The sequence below is a fragment of the Erinaceus europaeus genome, chromosome 13 (genome assembly GCF_950295315.1).
Source record: "Erinaceus europaeus chromosome 13, mEriEur2.1, whole genome shotgun sequence".
Taxonomy (NCBI): Eukaryota; Metazoa; Chordata; class Mammalia; order Eulipotyphla; family Erinaceidae; genus Erinaceus; species Erinaceus europaeus.
Genome location: NC_080174.1, coordinates 57329323 through 57357312, shown reverse-complemented (window position 1 = coordinate 57357312; position 27990 = coordinate 57329323). Strand labels below are relative to the sequence as shown.

The 27990-nt window shown below is 41.7% G+C and overlaps 1 protein-coding gene across 2 annotated transcripts in view; it reads right to left on the bottom strand.

Moving 5' to 3' along the window:
• The window catches only part of AGBL4 (AGBL carboxypeptidase 4), a 1508442-nt gene that overhangs the window by 156780 nt on the left and 1323672 nt on the right, over window positions 1-27990 (bottom strand). For both annotated transcript variants that reach the window (XM_060205929.1, XM_060205928.1), the window contains exons 7-8: window positions 24577-24666; window positions 12004-12118 (exon numbers count right to left, since the gene is read on the bottom strand). In XM_060205929.1, coding sequence (XP_060061912.1) covers window positions 12004-12118; window positions 24577-24666 — 205 coding nt within the window. The remainder of the gene's footprint in view (window positions 1-12003; window positions 12119-24576; window positions 24667-27990) is intronic.

The following is a 27990-nucleotide window of genomic DNA, read 5'->3' as shown; positions in this document are numbered from 1 at the left end:
TTTATGCTCGCTAACAGGAGGGAGGGAGGACAAAGGTGGGGGGGGGGAAGAAGAGAGGAAGAAGTCATTTAGTTGAAAGCCTTCATTTGAAGACTTATTTATTTAAGGACCCCTCCCAAACAGTATACAGAGTATGGAAGCTTTCTCCCTTGTTTGTTAGCCAGCCCATAGGTAGCATATACATTAAATATAGTTTTTTTCAAAGTTCAAAAAAACATTTATTATGATAGTGAGAGATAGAGAGAGGGAGAGGGAGAAGAAGAGAGAGAGATAGAGAGAGAGAGATAGAGAGAGAGAGAGAGAGAGAGAGAGAGAGAGAAAGAGAGAGAGAGAAAGAAAGAGAGAGAACACTGTTTAGCTCTGCTGCAAGATGGGTTGGGGATTGAACTGCAGCTCCTGGGAGCTCAGGCATGCAAGCTGGTGATGTAACAAACTGAACTATCTCCCAGGCTTTTAGTTGTAAGACTTAATTATGCAGAAATCCCACAAAGGCATGAACAACAGAAAGCTGGTTAAGGTCATTCTTCTTCTACTTCTCTAGCGTTTGCCCTTCTTCCTTAGCCAGTCAACAGCATCAGGTTGAGCCTGATGTAAAGTTTCGAGACCTCCTTTGAATCTGGAGAGGTGGCAGTCGTTGACTATGTGGGTCATAGTCTGTCTGTAGCCGCAGGGGTAGTTCGGATCATCTCTGGCTCCCCAGCGATGAATCATAGCGGCGCACCGGCCATGGCCTGTTCGATAGCTATTAAGGAGGGCCCAATCATAACATGCTAGGTCAAAGCCGGGTTGACGCTTACAGGGGTCTGTGATGAGGTGTTTGTTCTTTACCTCAGCTGACTGCCAACTCTGTTTCCAAGAGTCTGGAACAGAGAAGTTCAGTGTAGGCGTAGGAGACCAGATTGGATGACGAGACATCAAGCATTGAACAGGGTGGGCCAAGATATCCGCGTATATTGGCAGGTCCGGTCGAGCATAGACGTGGGAAGTGAACTTAGATGATGACGCATCCCGATGAATATCTGGAGGGGCGAGGTCATTAAAAAGACCCCACAAAAAGCTCATTGGGAAAGGACACTGAAAAGGAAGTTGCAGAGCACAGCACATGTCTTGAACACAGGGTGCATTCAAGGCCTTGAATCCTTTATATGGTGTAGGTTCCTTCTGGTAGAACACTATTCAAGTAGGAGTTAAGGAGCTAAGATATGAAATAATGAAATTCTTGATCTCACCACATCATTTTGCTCCTCCACACTGCCCAAACCACCACTCTGGGTTACTGGCCCCTCAGAGACTTGTCTTCAGTGCAGATTCAATTATTAAAATCAACTTGCTATCAACTCTAACTTTGAAATGCTATTCAGCTGCTTGCAGGGACAGAGATGAGGAGCTGCCTCTACAGACATCTAGCCATCTGGCCTTTTCTGAGGAACCTGGCTGGGAAGCTCATTTGAATAATTGGTTTTGGCGGTGTGCACTTGTGGGTTAGACTCCTGACTATACTGCCAGCCCTGATGTCCTTTCAGCTGCCATAGAAACATCACTCAGGTTACATAAAGCAAGGGAGAGTTTCTGGGAAGCAAGACTTCATCTGTCCCCTACTGTTACTTGTATTTTATCTGGACTGTGTGGCACGTTTACTGTGTGACCTTGAGCAAGTTATGTAGCCTCTCTGTGGCTTGGTTTCTTTGTTCACCAAAAGGGCATGACTTCTGCACTGTTTAACCACAGGCTTCTAATAGGGTTCTTGGAAAATGTGGGGGAGTTGTGACCTAGCAGAAATGCAAAACAGAAACATTTAGATTGAGGAGAGCTCATTGTCAGAGCAGTGTATCTGTGGGCTGCATCAGGAGAAGTACAATCTCCAGAATTAGGCTTGTGATGGCCCTTTCCCACTCCTACTTCAGTCACAAGCTCTTAGAGACCTGATGGAGTTACCTAGTATAACAATACCTCAGTTTCTTCATCAGTGGAATGAGAGTAGAGGTGTTCTAAGAATTAAGTGAAACAATGCATACAAAAATTCCTGAGATAGTGCAAGACTCAGGAAGTGCAAATATATTTTAGAAATATTTCTATCCTGCTCTCTCTCCTTCTCTTCCCCCTTCTTCGCCTTCTCCATCAATGTCATAACTGTTCATTTCTAGATGCTGTGCCTCAAAGGCACACGGTGATAAACAAGCTGAGCAGATTCAGAGGGCAGTAGGAAGAATGGTGAGAAAAATGAATATAGAATTACATATGAAAAATTGGCTTAGTGGATGGTCATTTGGCCTGGAGAACAGGAGTGGGCAATGCAGTGTTAATAGTGAGTTGAGGAGAGAGAGGACATGTTATCTTCAAACAGCTGGGAGCTATCATGTAAAAGAGGAACTGACCCTGAATAAGCCTTTAAGAGGGTAGGAAAAAAAAATGGTGGGCTGGTAGCATGTGCCTGAATATAAATATTTTTTCTCAGTCATAGCTGGCATCAATGCAGCAAGAGGCTGTAGAAAGGAGGGATCCACCAGGCCTGAAAGTAGATAAGCAGATAGGGCAAGGCTGTCACTCAGACTTGACTACATATCTCTCAGCTCCCATCTCACTACAAGGCTGGTGATGCTGCAGTAGAGGCACTACAGAAAGAGAACTCAACTGGGCTGGGGAAGGAGGCATGGTGAAGAGGGGCTGGAAGATCTCTCAGGAAATAGTACTTACAGGGGGCCTTTGTTTTCTAATGTTAACTTGATGAAAAGTGTGCAGTTTTTATGTTGCCCAAGAAAAGCAGATATTGATATGCACTTTGCGTAATTAATTTTTCCTTCTATTTTAATGGCAGAAAATTAATATTGAACTGTATGAGTTTGGTCAGGGGTGTGTGTGTGTGTGTGTGTGTATCTCAATAAGTAATAAATAAAAATATTAAAAGAGAGCTAATGTCTAAGTAACTACTAACTACATTAAATAGCCATCTCACTTAAGAGTTCTGTGATGGAGGCAGAATAAAAATCCAACTTTAAATAAAGAGGAAAATTGCCACTGAAAATCACTGGAGAGAGAGAGGGAGGGGGAGAGGGAGAGGGAGAGGGAGAGGGAGAGGGAGAGGGAGAGGGAGAGGGAGAGGGAGAGGGAGAGGGGGAGGGGGAGGGGGACAGGGAGGGAGAGAGGGAGAAGGGGAGGGAGGGAGGGAGGGAGAAAGAGAGAGAGAACTGTTCAGCTCTGCATTATGTTGGAGCTAGGGAATGAACTTTGGAACTTCTGATGTGGAAGACTTTTGCACAACTACTATGTTATCTCCTTAGATGGCTCATAAATCTTCCTCTGCACAGAAACACACACACACACACACACACACACACACACACACCACCTCTCTAGTACAAACACTAGGCTTTTTCTTGTCAGGGGCTACCTCTCATTTCCTTCTGCTTTCCTAAGATCCAGCATACTTGCCAGGCCCTGGACAAACCTTAGTTAAATTAGATTGGCTGCACTGGAACCTCCTTTACTCTATGAGGATCACAGGGCTAGAAGACATAACATTGTGCAAATCCTCAGATCATAGCAGCCTCCACTTACACTGCAGGGTCTTCAATGCCATGCTACAGAGCAGAATAGATTCTGTACCACCCAGTGAGCTCTGTTCCACCTCCACACTCCCAAGAAGCACCAAGGTTTTGTGAAGATGAGAAATTTCACAGCATCCTGCTATCTTTTGGGTAACTGCGTATTTTATGATGACTAATAGGCAATTACTATGGTAATATTGCAATTCAGCATGTGTGAGGTTTGGGAAATGAGAAATTATGGGTAACTACTTTGGACTCATTTCTATGGTAACAAAAAGTAATTGTCATTAAATACCAGTTATACTGAGGCTGTACCTGGTAATTATAGATTTTTATGCCTAGAAACATAAATAAAACCAATAAATTTATTCAAAGGTCTATGACTGTTTACTTATACGTGACTCTATGGAATATACAATGACAAGCACCTAATTAAGAAATGCAAACCAACACAGAGTTTCATATTGTCACATGGAGATGGAGAGTCTGTTTTTCAAATGCGAGGCAACTTGTGCATTACACATGCTCAGAAGAAAATGCAGTGGCATGTAGGTGGGGGTAGGGGTTGTTTACTCTGCAAATGGAGTGATGGTGTGGGAGCATGGTGGCAACGAGAATATATAAATACTACAGTGCAAAAGGGCAACCAAGACTGCTGCAGGGCTCTGAGAATTGCCAACACTCCATCACCCCCAACACCAGTGGCCATCCCAACTGGGAGTTGTCCTACAGTTTGTTAGCTTTGAAAAATCTGAAGCTATAGTATTCTTTCTTCAAGACTTATAGATGCTAATTATCCCCAAGAACTCTTAAGATGCTCACAATACAAAGTCATTTGCCTTTTTAAATTATTCTATTTTGTATTGGGGTAAGATATACATAAAATAAAGAACATGTGCCATCTTTTTGTGTTTGTTTGTTTTGCTTTTGCAGCCCCTGGGATTCTCATGTGTGTGACTTCACTGCTCTATGACTAACATTTTCAGTCAGACAGACAGAGTGAAATAGAGAAGGGGAGAGGGAAGAGAGAGAGAGAGAGAGAGAGAACAGCACTAAAGCTTCTTTTGGTGCCATAGCACATCCTCCATGTGGTGCTGGGGCTCAAAGATGTATCACACACATGGCAAGGCTCACACCCTATTTTGTGAGCTCTCACTGGTACAACATTTACAACAGTAATAATTTTCCACTGTACAGATCAGTAGTATTAATAGCACTTAAAATATTGTGCTACCATCACCACCATCTATGTCCAAAAGGCTTTTCATCTTGTGAAAAAGAAACTCCATACTCACCAAGTAATGACACTCCATTACCCCCATTCCTTCGTAACTCCATTCTACTTTCTGTCTCTATCATTTTGAGGACTCTAGAAATCTAATATGATTGGCCTCCTCAAGTATTTGTCTTCTGCAGTAGCCTTTTTTCACTCTTATTTCCCTTAGAATAATATCTTCATGTTTTGAGCCATGTGCCAACTCTACTGTTTTTGACAAAGCCTCTTCCCACTTCTACTAAATGATGGAAGATCATTTTCACCTCATTTTCCTCTTTAAGGAAGGCAAGAGAAAAACCGAGTCAATGGTGGGGGGTGGGTGATGTCTTGCCCCAGGACAAGAAGGCTTAAATAAGAGTGAGAAAACTGCTGGTTCTCTGCCTTCACCACCAGCAGTGAGGCACCCACAGTGTTCTGGATTATAGAGAGCCTGGGATGCACCCTAGGGACTTAAAAATGGTTCTTTACCTCTGCAACCTCAGTTTCCCTGTTGCTCAAATGGTTAAAAAAATATAAAGTCTTTTTTTCTCTCTCTCTCTCAAAGAACTGTGACAAAGGTCAATTTTAGGTTTAGGAGTTTTTAAGAGTAGAATGCTTTGTACTATAACAAAAACAATGTGGCTAAGAAACCAGAGTTTGTTAAATCATAGCAGCAGATTGTCATAGCTTCCACACCACCACAGTCTAAGACCAATGTCAGGTAAAAGGAAAAAGCTGGAGGAGACAAGGACTTGCTGATTACTTCTCTATACTAGGATCTATAGCTTTGTGTCCATGCACAATTACTAAACACTGTGTTTTAGTTTATTGATCCATTCAGAAATGTATATAAAAGGCTTGTCTGTATACAAGGCAATGTGTTGGGTTTTAGGGACACAGGTGGGTAAGTTTCGGACTTTATGAAGCTTACACATTATACAGCTAGAGACAGACACTAATAAAAAATTACATAAATCAACATGTGTCCACAAATGGAGGCTAAGAAAGGCCAGAGCACTTTGAAAGAGTAGAATGGGAGACTACATTATATTGGACGCTCTGGGAAAGCCTTCTTGTGAAATGGAATTAAGCCTCTGTGCTGATCTGAATTAAAAAAAAAAAAGTGTAATTAGAGGGTAGTACATGATCCAGGGTGTAGAGATGCCCTGTGTCTTTACTATATCCCATAACATGCTTGTTATTTCCTATTATATCATGTAAGTGTTACAGAGGGCTACTTTAGAGCACACTACAGTGCCTATAAACTTTAGTACAGGTCCTCTATAGTATGCTTAGTAAATGCTTTTAAAAAAAAGTAAAGAGCATTGTCTATTATGGGGCAGCTAACCTTGTTTGTGATTAAATACTACAGTGTGCCCCATGTATTTTTACTTTAAATACCATAGAAGCATTTGTATTCTTAGTATAATCTCTGTGTGATAAAATCTAGCAAATGTGACAATTATTGACTGAATCTCAGGCTTCTCTAGTGTATAAGAACTAAAAGGGGAGGGGAGAGACAGAGAGAGGGGGAGAGACAGAGGGGGAGAGAGACAGAGGGGGAGAGAGAAAGACAGAGGGAGGGAGAGAGAGAGAGAGAAGGAGAGGTGCCTTGATGGCACAGCAGTCTGGCTCTTGACACTGAGTCTGCCATGTCTGGTACAGGCATCAGAAAGAGCGTATGAGATAGTGGGAGGAATGCCTGCTCAGCTGAGACAAACCTGTATCTCTCTCTACTCCTCAATGGCCACTGGAGCTAAGGCAGGGTACTGAAGGTCTGAGGCTTAAGAGAATGCACATCCTGAGGAAATTAGAGGGCACTTTCCATGCCTGCATCCAACTTGTTTACAGAAATACAATCAGTACCTATGAACTCTGGCTTGGTCTACTGCCTTAAAATTCTAGTAAGTATCTTTCCCTTCCCTTCTCTTCCCTTCCCTTCCCTTCCCTTCCCTTCCCTTCCCTTCCCTTCCCTTCCCTTCCCTTCCCTTCCCTTCCCTTCCCTTCCCTCCCCTCCCCTCCCTTCCCCTCCCCTCCCCTCCCCTCCCCTCCCCTTCCCTTACCTTCCCTTCCTTCCCCTTCCCTTCCCTTCCCTTCCCTTCCCTTCCCTTCCCTTCCCTTCCCTTCCCTTCCCTTCCCTTCCCTTCCCTTCCCTTCCCTTCCCTTCCCTTCCCTTCCCTTCCTTTCCCTTCTCTTCCCTTCCTTTCCCTTCTCTTCCCTTCCTTTCCCTTCTCTTCCCTTCCCTTCCCTTCCCTTCCCTCCCCTCCCCTCCCTTCCCCTCCCCTCCACTCCACTCCCCTCCCCTCCCCTCCCCTCCCCTTCCCTTCCCTTCCCTTCCCTTCCCTTCCTTTCCCTTCTCTTCCCTTCCTTTCCCTTCCCTCCCCTCCCCTCCCTTCCCCTCCCCTCCCCTCCCCTCCCCTCCCCTCCCCTCCCCTTCCCTTCCCTTCCCTTCCCTTCCCTTCCCTTACCTTCCCTTCCCTTCCCTTCCTTCCCCTTCCCTTCCCTTCCCTTCCCTTCCCTCCCCTCCCCTTCCCTTCCCTTCCTTTCCCTTCTCTTCCCTTCCCTTCCCTTCCCTTCCCTTCCCTTCCCTCCCCTCCCGTCCCTTCCCCTCCCCTCCCCTCCCCTCCCCTCCCCTCCCCTCCCCTTCCCTTCCCTTCCCTTCCCTTCCCTTCCCTCCCCTCCCCTCCCCTCCCCTCCCCTCCCCTCCCCTCCCCTTCCCTTCCCTTCCCTTCCCTTCCCTTCCCTTCCCTTCCCTTCCCTTCCCTTCCCTTCCCTTCCCTTCCCTTCCCTTTCCTTTCTTTTCCTGTGATTGTTTATCTCCATCTCCCTAATCCATTCTGCATTACTTCTTTCATTCTACCTTTCCTTCCTTTTTTCCTATCTCCTTTCTACCTTTCCTCCTGGACTCAAGCTATTTTCAGTAGACTGCTATTATTTGCAAACAGAGAAACCTTAACAGAGCTCCTCCTTATAGCTGTAGAAAATAAATAGGTGTTTGAACAATCTTTATGTAGTAATGGGTGGAGAAGAGGAATTTTTGAAGTGGCATATCACAAAATATACCTTACACAGCCAAACTTTACTGGGGAAGAGGGGGTTTTGTGAGTAAGAGTAGAGGGAGAACAAGTCTTATAACCCTAGGGAAGAGGGTTCCTTGACACTCACTTTTTGGAAAATAATTATTATATTTTATACTTGAGATTTCTGCTTATTAACATTAAAAACACTGAAAAATATTATTAAAAAGCATGCCTAGCGGCTGGGTGGTGGCATATCTGGTTGAGTACATGGGTTACATTGTGGAAGGACCTGAGTTTCAAGCCCCTGGTCTTCATGTACAGGGGTCAGGTGAGGGAGGGTGAAGTTTCACAAATGGGGAAGCAGTGTTATAGGTGTCTCTGTCTCTCTCCTCTATCTCCTCCTTCCTCTCAATTTCTGGCTGTTTCTATCCAATAAATAAAATAATAATAATAATTATAAAGCCAGCATGCCTGGGCCAAGCACACTGAGTTAAGTACACATAATGTGAAGAGCAAGGATTAGAGCAAGGATCCTGGTTCAAGCCCCTGGCTCCCCACCTACAGTGTGGTCACTTCAAGAGCAGTGAGGCAGGTATTCAGGTGTGTATCTTTCTCTCTCCCTCTCTATCTTCCCTTCCTCTTTCAATTTCTCTCTGTCCTTTTTAGGGAAATTGTGAGGATGTGGTAGAGCTTGGCAGGGATTGACCTGAGGGGTACATCAATCCTGTCAGTCTCTCTCTCTACTGAGAGGTTAAACAAGGAGGGACACGAGATCCACCAAGGTTTGCCTTGTCTTATCAGACTCCCTTCCTCACAAAGCAACCTGCATTTTTCTGCCTCCAGGAGCCCAGCAGTCCTTAAAACATTAAGCCAGCTCCCCCTGCTCCACCCTGCATTCCTTGATACTATGGCCTACCCTTTTATTATCTACATATCAATCTTATGCTTTGTCTTACAAATGACTTAAAGCCTCTTACCTATTCCCCCACCCATTCTGCTCATTTAATATATTATTTTCCTACTCTCAAGACCACAGGGTATTATTAATCCTGCCAGTTAAACCCCTAGCAACAGTTTCTAAGGAAGCCCTACCTTTCCCAGTCCCCTTTTACCTTCTCCACCTCTTTCCTAACCACCATGTATGGTATTGTCAAGCCACTTCCATTTCCGACTTGCCTCTTCCATTTTGCAGCCTAGAGACGTGTGAAGGCATAGGAGGAGGCAGACGTCCATTGTGGTTTGTGTCACATGGCTTAACCAGGTATGCTACCACTGGCTCTGAAGAGCTTGGATGAATAAAGATTTGAATTGCCTCGCTGTCATGAGCTTGGTTCCTGGGTCAACTCTCTCTCATGTCTCTAGCAAAACACTCCTTTCCAACAGCAAAAGCAGCAGCAACAAAAACAATAACAGCAAGAACAATGGAAAATGATGGCCTCCAGGAGCAGTGGATTCCTAGTGCAGGCACTAAGACCCAGTGATAACCCTGGAGGAAAAAAACAAACAAAAAAAGAAAAGAAACCATAACAAATAAACAAAAACCAGCATGCCTAAACTTTCTGAACTCTCTCAAACTTATTTGAGGTCCAAATTCTTCCCTCTCACTCACAATGCCAGGGAACATTCCATCAAAATGAAGCTCACAGAATTATCATAAGTAGGTGACTCTAAATGGGGCTGGCTTGAAAGGCCTTTAAGGTACATAGAAGCTCTCAAATCTAAGTTCCCATTGCTATTTTCTATTTTTCCAAAGTTTTAGTAGTGAATTCTCATGATTGATAGGCTCTTTGTCACTCCTCACAGCTGCTTTAGAAACAGGATTAATGCCTATGGTTAGAGATCTTTTTCCAGTTCACATGATAAGACTCATAAGTAAATGTTAGGGGGTTTGAACTTTAGTACAGCATCATTTATGTGGATTTAATTTTTTTTTTACCCTGAGATCTCCAAATTACATAATCTGCAGCTTAAAAAGACATAACTAACACCTATAATATTTCCCATTCAACACCACACTAGTCATCTGAAATTTAGAGAAGGAAACATTTTGACCAAGATCATAGACCACTTTTCAATTCTTCATCCCTAGACAGCAGATGATGACATTAAATAAGTGTGTGAAGGAGACAGTATGGATCTTCCTTTGACCATTGCAGCTCTTGCAATTACACAGAAATGTTAACATAAATCAAATGGTCTTTCTATCACCATTATCACTAAGGGTACATTTTGTCTAGAGGAGGTGGAAAGGCACTGCTCTTAGGCCTGCAGCAAGCCATAAAGCTTGTCAATGCTAATGAACCATTTCTTGAGTCAATTAGGAGAAGAAACAAAACTATCTTTAATTAAGACATCATGAGTCTCTTGGGTTCTCTCTAGCCCATACCCAGGGGTACTAAGAAGTCCCTCTGGGCTCAGTTGCCATGCTCATGTTAAGTAGTAAACCAACTCTGCTTAAGAGAAAATAGCTCAGCAAGGCATATCATATGTATGGTGTCTAGGCTTGATCCCTGGCACCACATGGGAACACCATGGAGAGCACGTAGGCATTCTATCAATTAATGAAGTGGTGCTTTAGTTTTTTTCACACTCCTTTTCTCTAAAAACCAAAATAAATAAATAAACACAGAGACTCACACAGACTCAAACCAGGAGATAACTCACCAAGTAGAGGTCTCATGTTTAAGTCCCAGCACTATATGTGAGTATCACAACATCAGATGAAGCACCCTAGATGGCAGAACTGTGCTCTGATACCTTTCCTTTTATTTCCCTCTCCTAGTAACAGACTTGCACATGTGCAAGGTTCTGGTACTGCAAAGATTATATACACATATATCAACAGAGAGAGAGAATATGTAATTTGGGCTAGGGGATAGGTTCAGTGGTATCACATATGAGTAAAGATCTGGGATCATTTTCTGATATTGCATAAAAAATTAATTGATTGATTAATTAAATTGAACTGACTGTGTGCCAGGAAATTGAGTTTCTGGTCTAAGTACTTCCACTAACCTTGGATAATTGCTCTGGTAACTGAGCTTCATTTAGTTTTTTTATAACAAATGTGATACATTTCCTTCCCTCACATCCATCTAACATTCAACAACCTATCTGTGGAAGTTAAGAATAGGATGTTATCAACTCTGTTTGGAGTTAGGAGTACTATTTTCCGGAAGAAGAGCTATGAACTAAGTTCTGAAGAAGGGTTTATGAAATAAAAGAATGAGCATTTTCTAGGAAGAAGGCAACCTTTGTAAAAAATAAAATATAAAGAAACAAAAGAAGTTATCTAGAGAATAAAGCTTTGCTTAGAGTGGTTAAAGCAACAGTTCCAAGAACAGAGGTTGGACATGAGACAAATGATGGGACAGACAGGTACAGGTCATACAAAATCTTACACACTAAGCAGAGGAGTTTGTTATCTTGAAAGCTGTGTACTTAATCAGCTCCAAAACTATGCTACTTGGGCATGAAAGTTAGGAATTCAGTGATTTACACTCTGTGTGTAAGTCAGTTACCTCAATGGTGAAATGAAGGTAACAACATTATTTCAAAGAATTCAATGTTCTTTTGGAAAAAACCATTCCACTGAGTAGTGGAGTTTGGGGCTATAAATAAATTGCATTAAGCCAGGACAAAAAGTTCAAAATGTGAGTGCATCAGGGAGAGTGGGGCCAGCTGGTATGTCCACCCCAAAGAGAAAGTCTGTTGAGGTTATCCAATGTGTCACCCTCCTTCATCAATGTTCTACAAGAAGAAGTACAGAAATGAAAGTAATTAGTATAACCATCACACAAGGCACATTCATCCTCACTTTTTTTATGTTCACAACTACCCTGCAAGATAAGTAGTTATATAGTCTCTATTACGCAAGAAAAACTAAGGATCAGAGAAGGAAGTGAATTTTCCATGGTTAGATGGAAAACGTGCCAAAATTCACACTAAATCTGCCAATTCCTGGTCCAGCAAAATTTCCAAAAAACCTTAGCAAGTGACTTCAGGAGGCTAAGCATGAATGAACCAGTTAAGCTTACTGATCACCTTTGTGAGAACTGGGATGAAACTTCCCCTAAAAACATCCTGAGTTCCTGTTTGAAAATTCTTCTTCAGGAAAAAATCCCTTTCCCTTCTTGCTTTGTTGTTACCATATTTTGACTGCATATACTGCTATGCTCCTCACCTGTAGTTGCCCAGGTAGACTCCATCAGGGTTGAGCATTGGTGCAATCTTGAAGACCAGATGTTCCCGTAGAACACGGGCAATAGGGTGCTGACTTATCAGGAAGTCAATGATCCCTAGGTAAAGAGAAGCATTTGGGTTAATCTCAAAATGTTTCAGGAAGTAGGGAACAGATTTTTCTCAGCTTGGAAAACAGTAAGAGCTCAAAAAGTGATTTTTTGGCATAGGTTGTTGGCCACTGTGACTATGGTTTGGGTGTTATCTAATGAATTTGAGAAATAAGTCTTCATTTCCAAGAGACAGTTCAATACATAATATGAAAGCTCACTGGCATAATAGAGAGAGAGAGACAGAGAGAGATACAGAGAGAGACATAGAGAGAGAGCTTCCTGATAGACAGTATACAGAGACTTCAAGAGATAACATATGAGCCTTCCTTGGAAAGTTCACAGGGTTTTGAGAGACAAAGAAGGGAGAGAGGCAAGATAACTCTGAACAATAAATTAAGAGATTATTTTTTATTGGCAGACTGTTCACTGAATGCTGGCATTCAATTTTATGCTTTCAAATCACAGGTCTAAGACAGCTAAATCTCCAAGTTGCTGCCTTGATGAGAACAAGGAGGGTGTTCCAATGTTTTTACACTTTGCTCCTTTCCCATTTTGAGGATCCTCTGTTCCCAGATTCTCATTGGCACCAACAGTACTTTGTCTCCAGATGTCTAAATCTAAAGAAAGTCAAGTTGCATTTTCTATGACTCTCTTCCCACAGTCAGGCAGTTTCCAAGTATCCCTCTTTAGTTTAACAAATTAAAAATGCCCATATTTAACATGCCCAATCTCATCTGACAAATCTTTCCCTCATATCTAATCCTTTGCACCTCTACTCTAAGGCACCATCACATCTGTCCTGGATGGCAGCAACTGCTTCTGGAATGTATCCTCACTGCTGGATCTAGAAGTTTCTTCCTAAATTTCACATATCTATTACTCTACTTGTTGATACTTCTGATGATGAACAATGCATATCTACAGGTAAGGAGGTGAGAAAATAAATCTAAGCTCCCATCACTTTCTTTCTCTTCTCTGCTTCTACTTCTTCATTAATGTCTGAAAAAAACAGTGTGCAAAATGGCATCCAGACATCCAATTCCTAAAATTGTCATACTGGTGGGAAATAATAGACGAGTACAAAAACCTCCCCAAATGCAGAAGGCCAACTCCTTTACTACTGGAGAAATCAAGAAATACATCAAGGAGAAAGAAACTCCTACAATGAACCCTGAAAGATATGTGGGTTTTTACAGAGAGACAGAAGGAAGGCAGAGGACTAACTGGGGACAGTCCACATACCCAGTGGCAGGCAATTAGCACTAGGAGTGGCAAGTTGCTGCAGAAAATATTCCAAAGCTGCTGTGTCCAGAGAGGGACATATAGACTCTTCATAAGGTCAAGACTGGGAATCCAACAGAAGTGGAAACCAGTTGGACATCATTTACTTCTCAGCCAATGCAGCTATAGAACAGATGTCCTAATTTATTTGTTGGTTCTCATATTGAACTTGCTGTTTGCCAGTAAACAGGCAGGGTAATGATGCCAGGCACCCTTGTTAGGGGCTAATAATTGCTTAATCTGTACACTAATTGACCCCAGTTCCCAGGGCAGACCTCCATCAAGGAGCCAGCTTGTGCTGTGGGCCGGGCCATGCTAGCAGCCTCAGAGAATGACTTCTGGAAGTGGAGTATCTCATTGTGATCCATCCTCCTTCACAGATGAGCAGATTAATTGGGCTGCCAATTAGGCAGCTAATAAAAGGATAAGAGGAAAAAATAAACAGAAAGCCAGACCAGAGGCTGCAGCCACTGGAGTTCTATTTCCTAGAATGAGTGTGAGACAAAAAAAAAAAAAGGAAATACTTTAGATTCATTTCTTGATTTAAGGTCAGATATAATTCAATAGGAAATCAATCTCTTTGATATGGGTATTGATTCCCTGTTGAATTATCTCTCTCTCTTTTTTTTTTTTTTTGGTGAGGGAGAGCATTGAAGAGGAGTGGAATATTATCAGGTAAATATTAGAGAATGTAAGATAAGGGTGGGCATGCCATTACTGTAAATGGGTCACAAATGTCACATGGATTGAAGAAGCAGAGGATCTCAAATCGACTGAGCTTCAATTTCTAACCACTGGTAGAATGGGACCTCAAAATGGAAACTGGGATCAGTTATAAAGTAAGAAGGAAAGTTACATCTCCTATAACTCTGAGTTTGGGGAATTGAGATTTACATCTACTGGCCAAGACTGTGTTCCCTTCGGAGAGTGAGCAGCAGGAGGACAGGGTGGATTGTTCCTCTTTGTCATTATTCTTAGTTTCTAGATTTGTGCCAGATCAGATACATGTAAAGTATTTACATGTAAATATTTTACAAAGTCATTTACATGTAAAATGAACCAATAGAGATGTATCAGTGATCAGCACTGTAGCTTCACTAGCTCGTCCTAGTTGTAATTTTATTGGTTCCATTTTGCCATGGTGACCTCACCTGCTGGGTCCTAGATGGGATCCGGACAGAATTCAACTGACTTTGAAGTGGCTCTATTTCCATTAAAACAAAATGTGAAGAACCAGGAGTATAATTTCATGTAATTTGCAGAATGATTTGCATATAAGTCTGCATAATTTTCTCTCTAGAGAGGTCTGAGTAAAGTTTATTGCTTCTGTTCTCTGAATAGAGGCAGCATACATTAGTGGTAATAGCCCCGATTTAAAGAGAGTTTGTTAGGGGTCTCTGTTGGGGTTCTCTGTTAAGTCTAGGTCACACAGTTTCAAACATTCTAAACTCTCCCCTGACCTAGTACCTGATTTTTGTGTGGCCTTGGTCAATTCCAAGGGCCTCAAATTATGGAACCTTAGAAGTCTATTGCTGAAGAGCCTGAAATTAAGAACCTAAGCTTCTACTGTCCCAGACTGTTTGGCTAACTGGTAGTGGTTAAACTCCTTCAATCCTTGCTTCAGTTGCTATTGTAATTTCTGAGGTTGTCAGAGAAATACAAATAAAGACAACACTGCGATACCACCTCACCCCTGTGAGAATGGCATACATCAAAAAGGACAGCAGCAACAAATGCTGGAGAGGCTGTGGGGACAGAGGAACCCTTCTGCACTGCTGGTGGGAATGTAAATTGGTCCAGCCTCTGTGGAGAGCTGTCTGGAGAACTCTCACAAGGCTAGACATGAACCTTCCATATGATTCAGTAATTCCTCTCCTGGTGATATACCCCAAGGACTCCATAACACCCAACCAAAAAGATGTGTGTACTCCTATGTTCATAGCAGCACAATTCATAATAGCTAAAACCTGGAAGCAACCCAGGTGCCCAACAACAGATGAGTGGCTGAGAAAGTTGTGGTATATATACACAATGGAATATTATGCAGCTATTAAGAACAATGAACTCAACTTCTCTGACCCATCTTGATCAGAGCTAGAAGGAATTATGTTAAGTGAGCTAAGTCAGAAAGATAAATATGAGTATGGGATGATCCCACTCATCAACAGAAGTTGAGAAAGATCAGAAAGGGAAATTAAAAGCAGGATTTGACTAAATTGAAAGTAGGGCATAAAAGTAAAAACCCTGTGGTGAGCGGGAGGGTGGACACGTGGCTTCCTGGGCTGGCGGGGGGTGGGGGTGGGGGTGGGTGGGTGGTATGGGACACAGTCTTTTGGTGATGGAAATGGTGATTATGTACACACCTATTAAATTGTAGTAATATAAATCACTATTTAATTAATATGAAAGGGGGAAAATTGATTGTATGTCTAACAAAGGGACTTTTCAAAGTTAACCCAATTACCAAATAATGTGATAACAGTAACTATCCATTGTCTTCTCGAACCCTAAGACAGCAGGAACCTCACATTTCCACTATAGAGACTAAACTTCCCCCAGTCCTGGGAACCTAAGGTAGGGCCCACTTTCCCATATGCTTCTCCCAATTCTTATCAAATAATATTGCATCTGCTGATTGCAATCTAATCAACGCAACGAGTGCCACCCCAGCACACTTCACTTCAGACTGTGTCTAGAGACTTCAGGTGTGGAATGACAACCCTTCAGCTTCATTACTTGGGTGAGACCTTTCCTTTCATAGTATTCTCTAATTCCATCCCAGGTGGTTCACTTCCTAACAAAGTCCCAAAAACCTAGATATAGACCAGGTTCCAGGAGATAGGGCATAATTTCACAGGTTTCCATAAACCAGGGCAAATATATACCTGAAAGCAGTAGTACACTAGAGTTTTCAATGAGTACCCCTCAACACTTCATCTCCACTATTCCAACCTTTAGTTCCATGATTGCTCAACAATTTGTTTGGCTTTGTATGTTAACTCTCTTTTCAGCCACCAGGTTCCAGATGACAGCAGGATGCTAACCAGACTTCCCTGGATAGAGAACCCCACCAATATGTCCTGGAGCTCCACTTCCCCATAGCCCCACCCTACTAGGGAAAGAGAGAGGCAGACTAGCAGTATGGATCAACCATTCAACGTCCATGTTCAGCGGGGAAGCAATTACAGAAGACAGACCTCCCACCTTCTGCAACCCACAACGACTCTGGGTCCATGCTCCCAGAGGGATAGAGAATGGGAAAGCTATTGGGGAGGGGATGGGATATGGAGATTGGGTGATGGGAATTGTGTGGAGTTGTACCCTCCATCCTATGATTTTGTTAATGTCTCCTTTCTTAAATAAATAAATAAATTTTAAAAAAAGAATTTGAAAGAATTGTCATCAGAAATGCAGCACAAACAAATGAGACTCTGGAAGAAAACACTAATTATCTCAAGGTATTATAATGAGAGCTGAAAGCTGAAATAGCTGAGTTAAGAAGACAACTTGCTGAACAAGCTAAAACGGTATCAGAACAGGGTAACAAAATAGATGAACTACAGAAAACAGTAGAGGGCAGAGAGAATAGAATCAATGAGGCTGAAAACAGGATTAGCAAGACCAAGGACAAAATAGAAACAATTAAAAAAGAAGTAAGAGATCTCAAAAAGAGATTAAGAGTACTGAAAACAACAACAGAGACCTATGGGATGACCTCAAAAGAAATAATATACATATTATTGGCTTACCAGAGGAAGGAAGAGAGGGAGGGGAAGAAAGCATTCTTCAAGACATAATAGCTGAGAACTTCTCTAGTCTAGACAACATCAAAGACACAAAGGTTCAAAAAGCCCAGAGGGTCCCAAACAGAATGAACCCAGAGGTAAAGAAACCCAGACACATCATATTCAGAATGGAAAGGAATAAGGATAAAGAAAGGATCCTGAAGGCTGCAAGAGAAAAACAAAGAGTCACCTACAGAGGAAAACCCTCTTAGCAGCAAACTTCTCCACACAAACACTACAGGCTAGAAGAGAATGAGAAGATATCTATTGAGTGCTCAATGAGAAAGGCTTTCAACCAAGACTACTGTATCCTGCTAGACTGTCATTCAGACTAGATGGAAGCATAGAAACCTTCTTAGACAAGCAACAGTTGAAAGAATCAACTATCACCAACCCTGCCCTAAAAGAAGTTCTGAAAGTTCTCCTATAATCAGTCAGACCACCATAAATAAGCCAGATATCAGAGCACTCTAAAATTACAAAAATGGTGTTAAAACATCTTCAATCAAAGAAAAACAGCAAGTGTAACAAAAGGGAAAATAAATAAGTATAAAAATTAAAAAAATATATCTTCAATATTTGATATCAATAAATGTCGGTGACCTGAATTCACTTATTAAAAGGCACAGAGTAGGAAGATGGATCAGAAAACATAAGGCAACAATATACTATCTACAGAAAACCCACCTAATTTAATAAGACAAACACAGAATCAAAGTGAAATGATGGAAAAATATCATAGAGGCCAATGGCCCACAAAAAAAGTGCAGGGATAGCTATTCTCATATCTGACATGATAGATTTTAAAATAAATAAAATCTAAAAAGACAGGGATGTACACTCCTTAATTCTCAGTGGATCAGTCTATCATTAAGCAAAACTTAACAATTATTAACATCTATGCACCCAATGAGCAGCCATCTAAACACATCAAACATCTACTGAAAGAGCTACAGCAATATATTAACAGCAACACAGTCATAGTATGGGACTTCACAACCCATTCTCTCAACTTGACAGATCATTGAGGCAGAAAATCAATAAAGACACGAGGGAGCTAAATGAGGAGATAGATAAACTAGAACAATTGGACATTTTCAGAGTCATTCATCCCAAGAAACTGGAATACACATTCTATTCAAGTCCACGTGGGTCATTCTCAAGGATAGACCATATGTGCCCAAGAATGTGCCCAAGACCCCCCAGTTATATCGTATAGCTGGTAGGATTCAAACAACTCAGTCCTGTCCAAGTCCAAAGCTTTAGCTCTGGCCAATGCTTCATTCTCCACAAATATTGCCTTACTCAGTTCAACTATAAAGGATCTGCAGATGGCAGAGTACTCTGCAGATAAAACTTTACAAGGAGAGTTGTCCCAGCAACTCCAGGACACTTCAATGAAAGAGAGTTTACTCAGTCAATGAATGAAGCCAGAGGTCTGGTCAAGGCCAGAGTTCTGACATGGATCTTCCCAGTGCATAAATGAAAAGTTAGCTATATCCTTCTTGTAGGTGGTACAGAAGGGGTTAGAACCAACATAGAAATCTTCACACCTGGATTTGACTTCATGGGAAAGATTAGAGGAATCATACCTGCTATTCTTAAAGTGTCCAATGAGTGCTTCCTCTACCCTCCCCCTATTGACATTTATTTAGTTCTTATTATATTTCAGACAGCAACTTAAATTCTTTTGGTAAGATTTTTTTTATATTATCTTTATTTATTGGATAGAGACAGCCAGAAATTGAGAAGAAGGAGATAGAGGAGAGACAGCTGGGTGATGGCACACCTGGTTGAGTACATATGTTATAATCATAAGAACCCAAGTTCAAGACCCTAGTCCCCACATGCAGGGGGAAAGCTTTGTGAGTGGTGAAGCAGTGTTGCAGGTATCTCTGTTCATATCACTCTCTTCCTCTCAATTCCTGGCTGACTCTATCAAATAAATAAAGATAAGAGAGAGAGAGAACTGCAGCACTGTTTCACCCCCTGTAAAGCTTTCTCCCTGCAGATGGGTACTGGGGTCTTGAACCTAGGTCCTTGTACACTGTAACATGTGTGCTCAACCAGGTGTACCACCACCAAGCCCCTCAAGCCTAAATTCTTATGAACTGTTATCTCATTTAATATCCACAACCACCTCATGAGGCAGAATTCCTATTACTATTTTCCTTTAGAAACAAAGAAATTGAGACACAGAGAGACAGATATTAGGACATGCCCAAGGCCACACTGTACCAAGTGGGGGAACTGGTATCCATTCACTGGAGGTCGAGGTCTAGAGACCACACTCATTCACACACTCACACTCTGCCTCAGGGCAGTGGAGGGGCTTCACAACGCAGCTGAAATAAAGGAGTTTGCCCTCAGAGAGTTTAGGATCAGGATTTTGGACCTCAGAAGGGTGACAGGCAGTCAACCATCTCATCACCAACCAGAGCCTGAGGAAATCAAGGCCCTGCTGCCGTTAGTGCCACCTCCTTCCAGAGCTCTGCAATGGCATGGTTTTCCTCTACTCCCTGCAGCAGGTGTGTCAGCAGCTTGGCAGAGAGAGAAATAATCCCAACCAGATGGGGACAAGCAGGCCCCACATGTCTGTTGTATGTCCAAGGTCACTAAGCCTGTTAATGAGGATGAGTTAACAAAACCCAAAACTAAAGGTATCTTACTATCATTCTCCTAAATCTCAGACCCTCCTTTCTCCCCAAAGCAAAGTTGAGGGGGAGGGGATTCAGCTATGCTTAATCCTGGGGCAGAAAGTTCAGCTGGGCTTTGTGGAGCTGTAGTCCGGGCTGTCTTAGAGGCTGAGGGATCCTGAAAAAGACTGTGCCACAGTTCCTCATTGCTAAAGTGGCCCGATGATGCTGTCTTGAGCTGCCTTGAGGAAGGATGAATTGTGTCTCAAGGGAAAAAAAAAATACTGGAGGAAATAGTCTCAGGATTATTGCTGTCACAAATCAGATGTATGACCTTAGATAAGCCATATCATTCTCGTGGACTCCCATGTCATCATCTATAAAGTTCATACCAACTGCTGCCAGGTGGCCAGAGCCATGAGTTCTTCCAGGCATATATCTTGGCCTTTGAATAGTTTGGGTTCCTGAGTGCAGGGCACCAGAGCAGGTACAAGTATTGAAGTCAGTCAGACCCAAATTCAGAGTCTCTCTGTCCCTGACTGTGTGACCTTAAGGGTTCTCTGGTTGAATTCACATTTGAACTTCACAATTGCACCATGAGAGGAACAAAATTATCCCCATTTTACAGATATTTAAAAAATGACACTTGAGGGAGAATCTAGTTCTAGACCTCAAATAGCTCATGGTTTCAAACATCAGCAATCATAAATCCAATATATAACAAGCCAATGCAATAAATATTGGGTAATCTACAATGCAGGCACAAAACAGGGAGCAGGAGTGAGTGAGTCAGGGATTAATGGTGGGATGAGGCCTGAAATAAACTTTTGGTGACAAAATAATGGGTGTAATCCTGGACTGCTTGCTTGTTTGTTCATTTTGTTTTGACAGACACATAGATTTTTTTTTTTTTTACTATAATCCAAAAGATTCTCACTGAAAAACTGGAAAGCTTGAGTGGATTAATATGGGGACTGGGTCCATGCCTGCAGTAGATCTGGGACAAGGTCATGCCCCTACCAGGCCCCAGATTCCTCTGTAGGCACTTAATGGTGTTCAGCATCACCATCCCCTATTCTTTGCTGGTTGCTCCATCCTCACAGATGCTTAAGACAGTGGCAGGGTAGTACACCACTCTATTGGGGCTGCTGCTATCATCTGCTCACTCCATACACCTACATCAACTGCCAGAACAACACCTCCTGTGTCTTGATGGGTCCCAGGTTCAACTCACTGAAGCAGAGAAATGAGCAGACGGGTTTGGTGCTGGCTGAACCTCTGATTCATGGTTCCCTGAGGCTCAGTGGGGGTGAATGACTGGATGGGGTGTGGTGCTGGTAGCTGACTTTGCAACAAGAAGGTCAGGTAGCCATTTGACGCATGAGGGTGCACTGTGTTTCATAATGAAGATATTGCTGAGAGTTGGCAACAGCCTGCAGCAGCATACATGCTCTCAGGAAGACCTAGGTTGTGTGTAATCACACTCCTCAACCAGGTATACTCAGGATCAGGCCACAGAGCTTCAGCTACAACTTCTGCTCTTACAGGTAAGTGAACACTGATAATACTGCCACATAGGCCATCCAGCTACTTGTACCCCCCCCCCCAAGTGATTGAGGACCAACTCCTGGGCCTGGCCTCCCCAGGCTAAATCCCCAACATCAGTTTGTGCACTAAGGTTCTCCATGGGCCAAGTACAGTCACTGCAGCTTGTGTCTGTTCTTTGCCCTTGGTCTCCTGTAGTCCACACAAAAGCACCCTGTACTCTCCGGGTCCCAGATTCAGAAGCAGCTGTTGATGTTCCCTTCACTGGCACTATTGGTTGACTGACATGTCCTAAGACCAGGTTCCTGTGGAGGAGGTAGCTAAGAACACAACCAAATTTGAGCATTCCCGAGGATCATCCTAGAATCTGAACATAGTCAGGGAACAGCTCCTCATTACTTAGGAGGCATGTGTACCAGGACTCTGATGATCTCTGTAGAGCAGCAATAGTTTTGCTTGTTCCTTGAATGCCGAGTCGATGAATGAATGCACAAGCCTCCCACTTTGGCCTGGGTCAGAACTAACATCGAATAGTCCTGGACTTTGAAAGTTAGTCTTTCCGGGACTAGGCTTTTGGTTCCATATGCTGATCTGAGACAGGGTCACTGTCCAATGCTTGTTGCTGCTGTAAGCTTGGGCCAATGTCTGGCAGAACCTGTTTCCAAATGCTGTAGGATCTTTGCACAGCACTTTAGAAATATGAATTAGGTGCAGTATCTCCTAGTGGTTGCTCCTAGGCAGAAGAGCAGCAGGTACCAAGGCCTGATGGTGGAGAGAAACTTGTCTGCTTAGGGATTATGTTGTATTCAGTATCTAGCCACTGCTTCTGAATCTGGGACCTAGAGTACAAGGTGTTCTTGTATGTGGGGCTGAAGCCATATAACCTGGCAAAATCCATTAATGGAGGGTCGTGAATGTCATTCTCAGAGGTTTGGAGTTTATCTTAAGAAAAAAAAATGCATCAAGTATAAGGCTATGCCTTTTCATTGAAAGCCTGGAGTACTGTACAAAGTCTATCATCTTTTTGCCATCCATGTTTTTTTTTTGGGAAAAAGAAAGTAGCTGAAATATCTCCAGCCTCTTCATGTCTTGGCCTTGTATATAAAATGGGATGGTAACCTAGGTGTGTGTACTGTCTGATAAGGAGGCAGGCATGGGAATTTGGGCTCCCAGAGATGAAAATATTGATAGCAAGATCACTGTCGTTTTATAAACAAGGGCAAAGCAGTTGCAGCCAATCAGCTGGGGGAACATTTCCACTGCCAAGTTTAGTAACTGACAGATGGTTGCAAGTAAAAAGGATTGGTAAAATCAAAAGGGACCTGGGAGAGGTTATTACAAGGACAGAGCTGAGGAAGAATGAGGCTGGAAGTGAGAATGCTAAGGAGTAGTTCAGGTGTCTGGAGTGGGGAATTTGGGCATATCAGCCATGCCCCATGTAATAGGTTATCTTCGGGCAAGCTGTCCATCTCCCTGAATGCAATCTCCTCCTCTGAAACAAAGAGGGAGGCAATTATGCATGATAATGGCAGTGCTCAAGAATATTAGTGGGGAAAAGAAATCCATAACTATTTTCCAAGTATCTTACAGTTTACAAAATAGATTATCTACTTCATTTTCTCAGATTCTGAGAAAGAGGGAGAGAGAGAGAGGAAAGAGACATCTGTTACATGTCTACTAAATGCCAGGCATAGGACAAGGTATTAGTGTGCATATATCTCATACCAGCCTCACAACAGACTATGCAGAGAGGTATTGTAAATTTAATTTGATTGCATTTAAGCAAAGGTGCATCACTGCTAGGATGTGGCAAAACCAGTATTTGATCCTATAATTATCTAATGGCAAATGTCCAGGTAAGTACTTGGTAGAATGCTATCTCCTCAAGATATATATATATATATATATATATATATATATAATATTATATATTATATTATATATATAATATGTATATTCAATGTAACACACATACACACACAGAGAGAGAGAGAGATGTAAACTCTAAGGGTGTTTCATATCCTTTGGCTACATGATCATAGTAAGAGTAAAATGAGATAAATTACTCAAATTATCCTAACTTCAGTTTTTGCTTACGTAAAAGTATATTTAGTATTAGTTTCTATGATTTAGAAACAATATAGTTAAAATAAAATTAATAAAAACACATAAATAGAACAAAATATGTGAAGAAGTTAGATCAGTGCATGGCTCATATTACTGTACCATATATTTTGTATATAATAAACCTACTAGGTAGTTGAGAATGGGAATTTTTTAATTTTATTGTTTATCTGTAATTAGTAGTAGGTTTCAAGAATGTAAGATGCAGTGAACAGTGCCACACCACACCCACCACCAGAGTTCTGTGTACCCATCCTCCCACTTCCCAATGATAACCACCATAAACTCACAAAGTCTTATCAGCTATTAAGAAAGATGAAATAGAAAACTCACATGGAAACCATATGTACATGAGTGGTAGAAAGGAGATCAAAGTACTTAAAAAGACTAGATATTATTCTACTTCTTAAAGTGGTGGGTGCCTGAGCATTCATTAAATCATTATTTATATACTACTTACTCAATGTGTTCATATTGACTTACCTGTGCATTCATAAACACATACAGCTATACTTTACTAACCATATTATAATGATTAAATATTTAATAACAACTAAAAATCCTATTATAAAGAGATACATTAGAGAAGATAAATTATGTCTCATTTACCTCTCTCTAATACCAAGGTGGCTTCCTTGTTCATGATGGGTATTTTGAATGTTATTTGATATGTTTGATATGTGGATAATTAAATAAATGAGTGAATATTAATAGATAATTTTCAGTTCTACCAACATACACATTGACTTGGGCCAGGTTTATTGTTATAAGCCACTAGAAACAAGTAGAACAAAACCAGAGAGAATAGATATATTCTCTATATAACTCTATATAACTTGGTGTCATCACTGCACCACATCAGAAAGAACTTGACTCAGTCCTCTTCATCCATTTGTTCTAGCAAATGTGTAGTCAGTAACCTTTTCTTGAACTTGATCCTAGTGCAGATCAGGTGTAACCTCTTTAAAGAAATTATGTAAACTCTCACCCAAGATGATGACTGTATGTAACCATACTGTCCTGGAGGTTATCACAGTATTTCAGTTAGATGTAGGGGATAAGTACAGGATATACACTAGACCCTAAAACTCACCTTGGCATACAAATGAAGAGGGTGTTTCCCCTGGGTGGACTCGTCCTGTGATGAATACCACCTTCTGGTCTGCTCCTTCTCGAAGGTTGTCTGTTAGATAAAATGGAAGACAATTACTAAGGTGAACAGGGAAAGCTGAGGCTAGGGGTTGGTGTGTGGGGAGGAAGGTGATGGACTCGATGCTTTACATTGATTTATTAAATCATAGGTTAAGAACCTTTAAGGTCCAGCTATTTTTGGTCAATTAAATTATGTCCATGACTGCTCAATATTAAAAGGCTATATTTCGGGGCCTGGTGGTGGCACACCTAATTGAGTACACGTTATAGTGTATAAGGGTCGAGGGTCACACATTATAGTGCATAAGGGTCGAGGGTCAAGTCCTCAGTCCCCACCTGCAGAGGAGAAGCTTCATGAACAGTGAAGCAGTGCTGCAGGTGTCTTTCCTCTCCACTCCTCTTTTTTAAAATCACTTTTTCACATTTATTTATTAGATAGGGACAACCAAAAGCCAAGAAGGAAGGAGGTAAGAGAGAGAGAGAGACCTGCAATACTGCTTTGCTATTTGAAAAGCTTTCTCCCTACAGGTAGGGACCAGAGGCTGGAACTTGGGTCCTTGCATATTATAATATGTGAACTCAGCTCTGCTTCTCTCTCTTTCCATCTCTCTCTCTCTCTCTTTCTTTCTCTCTCACCTCCAGGGTTATAAGTGGGAACTCAATGCTGCCACTACAAATTGACTGCTCCTGATGGCCATATTTTTCATTTTATTGGATAGGACAGAGAGAAATTGAGAGGGGGTGGGATAGATAGAGAGGAAGAGAGAAAGAAAAACACCTGCAGACCTGTTTCACCACTTGTGAAGCAGCCCTGATGCAGGTGGGGAGTGGGGCTTGAACCCAGACCCTTGGGTGGATCTTCCAGCAGTCCCTGCTCTTCATACTATGTGTGCTTTCTGTGCTTATCCATGTGCACCACCACCTGTTCCCCTTCACTCCTTCTTGATCAACCTCTTTCCTTCTAAAGTTCTGTTTGTCTCTATCCAATAAGTACACACAATTTTAAAAAGACTATATTCTTTGGTGCAACCAATCACATTAATACACTAATCATCTAAACAAGTAATATGAGTGAAGCCAAATTCCAAATCACTGAACAAGACCCTAGACAAGTTGTGTACAGGTTCTGAATTTTAATACGCTAGTCCACAAATATGCGCAACGACATGCACGTATGCAATGGCTGTTGTAACAATTAAAATCTTATATATTGCATGTTACACAGTAAATATGCAGTAAATGACAGGGGTAAAGAAAGTAGATATTTATACTAGTAATTTTGGTAATAGCAGCTGCCATTTAATTATCTTTTATATGTCAGGCACATAGCAGACATTAATTATAATACTTACAGAAACATGCACAGTTAATGCTCTTTTTACAGAGGTAGAAATTGAGATTCAGAGAGACTCAAGGTCATATAGATAATAGCTAGAAATGGAACTGAGATTAGAATCCAAGCCCTTGTTGTAAGTATGTAATGGGTACCATATTTCTCTTTTGCTTTTAAGCTATCAGAAAAATTAACAAAACACATGAACACAAGAAGAAATTTAGTCACACACTCTCTTATCTAAATTTCATGTACCTCTGTGAAGTAGACAATATTAAAGTCACTATCTGGGCAGGTGAAATTTAGCTTAGGCAAAAGGGATGAGTCTAAGGTCATACAGTGGTAGAATGAGGTTCCAGATCCCAGCCCAGTGCTTTTTTATTAACCTGTTTCCTCTTGGATTCATTTAGCAAAATAAGATACTAAATCTGCTACATTTCCATCTGCAAAGCACACAAGAGAGTCTGGTTTAATCTATTATTGGTAGTGTAAATTGAACTATTGTCTTAGTATTTATATTGCTTTTTCACCTAAAAAACAAAATGCCACAAAGCCCATTAAAAAAAAAAAATCAACACTGACCCCATCTATCCTCACAGGCCAGAAATGATAAATGGCATTACTGAGGCCCTCAGTGAAGGCTACCTTTATGGATGTCTCCCCTGACCCAGTATCAACTCAATTGCAGTCAGCATTTCTGCTGACCACAGGGAAATGCAAAATGAGCATTCTATTTGCACACTAATTTTACTGAGCCCCTGTGTCTTCATAAAGTGATAACATGGGGCTAATAAATATCAAGCATCTCGGATGCTAATATAAGCAAATGTTGATGCAGGCAGGTAACAAATTGCTTTGTCATTTAGGAGGCAGTAAAAGAGCATTATAATCATCTTTAGGCAAAATGGATGGGTCGCTTTTGCTTAGCTTTTAGCTTTCATTTGCAAAATCAATTTAAGGTAATGTAGCAGCTTTGAGGTGGTATGACATGAGACAGCAACCCCCTCCACCCCATCAGTGAATCCCCAGACACATACAAAGCCAATTAAACATATTCTTGGTGGAGGCAGCAGGAATGATAAGGAAATATGCTTGAACAAAGCCAGAATGTAAAAGAAGCTGAACAATGAGACCAAGAACAACCCATAAGGAATAATAAAACCAGAAACTCAAGGAGAGTGACACTCAAGAACACAAAGACACATTTGGTTGGAACAAAAGCAGTTATACCAGAACTTCTCCCTTAAGTTAGCAGAGGTGTTTGCAGTCAGATGTGCTTTGTGTAACATCCTAACATACACACACACATTCTCTCTCTCTCTCTCTCCCTCTCTCTCTCTCTCTCTCTCATCATAAGATTCCTCTATCACCCACTGTTTCCTTATTTATATGTAGAGATTATTAGGTGTTCAGACTCTGTTAATGTCTTCATTTTACAGAAAACCAAGGCCAAGAGATATCAAAGGAGTTATTCTAGTCCTCCAAACTGTCTCCAGATCCTGTGTCCTATAACAATCTCTATGCTATTCTGACTTCACAGCTCCAGGCTGACTTTTTCAGATAGAAAGAAAGAGGGAGTCAGGTGGTAGCGCAGCAGGTTAAGCGCATGTGGCACCAAGCTCAAGGACCAGCATAGAGATCCCAGTTCGAGCCCCCGGCTCCCCACCTGCAGGGGGGTCACTTCACAAGCAGTGAAGCAGGTCTGCAGGTGTCTATCTTTCTCTTCCCCTCTCTGTCTTCCACTCTTCTCTCCATTTCTTTCTGTCATATCTAACAACGATGACATCAATAACAACAACAATAATAACTACAACAACAATAAAAAACAGGGGGATTCCGGAAGATGGCGGAATGAGAAGCTGCTAGTGGCTTGAGCTCCGAATACATCTACTGGAAATGGTAGGATCTTTTGCCTTTAGTAGGACAGTTAATAAGGGGTCCTAGCAGTAACACCAAGGAGGTGACTATAACTCAATTTGGGTTAGAAAATAGAGTAAAAAGAAAGGGAAAAAAATTTTTTTT